A 781-nucleotide genomic window follows, 5' to 3' on the forward strand; every position below is an offset into this window, starting at 1 on the left:
CCAGCTGAATCTCTCGTTTGTGATGTGATTAAAATTCTGCGAACAATTTTCAGCAACCATATGAGTAGTATCGCATTACAAAAGGTACAATAATGTTTTATCTCCTTATTCGTCATCAAATTGACATAATGATCTATTCGGCCAACCTGGTCACAATGACGCAGGATAGAACATTCAGTGGTTAAAACCAATGCTTCGAGGACCCCAAGCAATCAACGCCTCAGAAACAGGCAAAAATACCAAGGGAATCACTCTGTCTCTTTGCAGTATGGAGTTTCAAAAACGCTTGAAATGTGTCCCAAAACCTCAGTTGAATCTGCGCATTTCTAACGAACCAGATGAAGAGGCTGGTTGGATAATCCCCGCTGAGTTCACATGTGCATTCCCGAAGCTTCATTTGTTACTCTCTAAGAAGTCTTAAGAAGGAAGTTTGTCATCACTTCAAAGGGCTTCATTTGCTTAGCTCAGTGCACAACAGAGTCAGCTATATCCCCAACCTGGTTCCATGAAGACTGGTACTACAACCAATAATGTTCACCTGTCGGTGAATGCGGGCTGGTAAACTTCGGAAGGCAGCCAAAAGCCATTCAATTTAGCAGCACGAGCTTGGCTCTGAGTTGCGGTCTTCCACTAAAAGATGAAGGACAGATTACTAGGACCCATTTGTAATTTTTCAAAGGTTTCTGCACCGAAACCCTACTAGTGTAACGGTGGATAGTACTGATGAAGCATGCGACTAGTATGTGGCTTTATCATAACTCCACTTCGCGTCAATTGAAAA

At 42.5% G+C, this 781-nt stretch overlaps 1 protein-coding gene across 1 annotated transcript; it reads left to right on the forward strand.

Annotated features, from left to right (window-relative positions):
• Window positions 1-190: 190 nt before the first annotated feature.
• T265_12315 (hypothetical protein) lies at window positions 191-421 on the forward strand (the record flags this gene model as incomplete). The annotated part of the gene is made up of 1 exon (XM_009179682.1): window positions 191-421. One exon carries the CDS (start codon window positions 191-193, stop codon window positions 419-421), a length of 231 nt encoding a protein of 76 aa, XP_009177946.1.
• Window positions 422-781: the final 360 nt, after the last annotated feature.

Source organism: Opisthorchis viverrini (genome assembly GCF_000715545.1).
Source record: "Opisthorchis viverrini unplaced genomic scaffold opera_v5_5827, whole genome shotgun sequence".
NCBI classification, from domain to species: Eukaryota; Metazoa; Platyhelminthes; class Trematoda; order Opisthorchiida; family Opisthorchiidae; genus Opisthorchis; species Opisthorchis viverrini.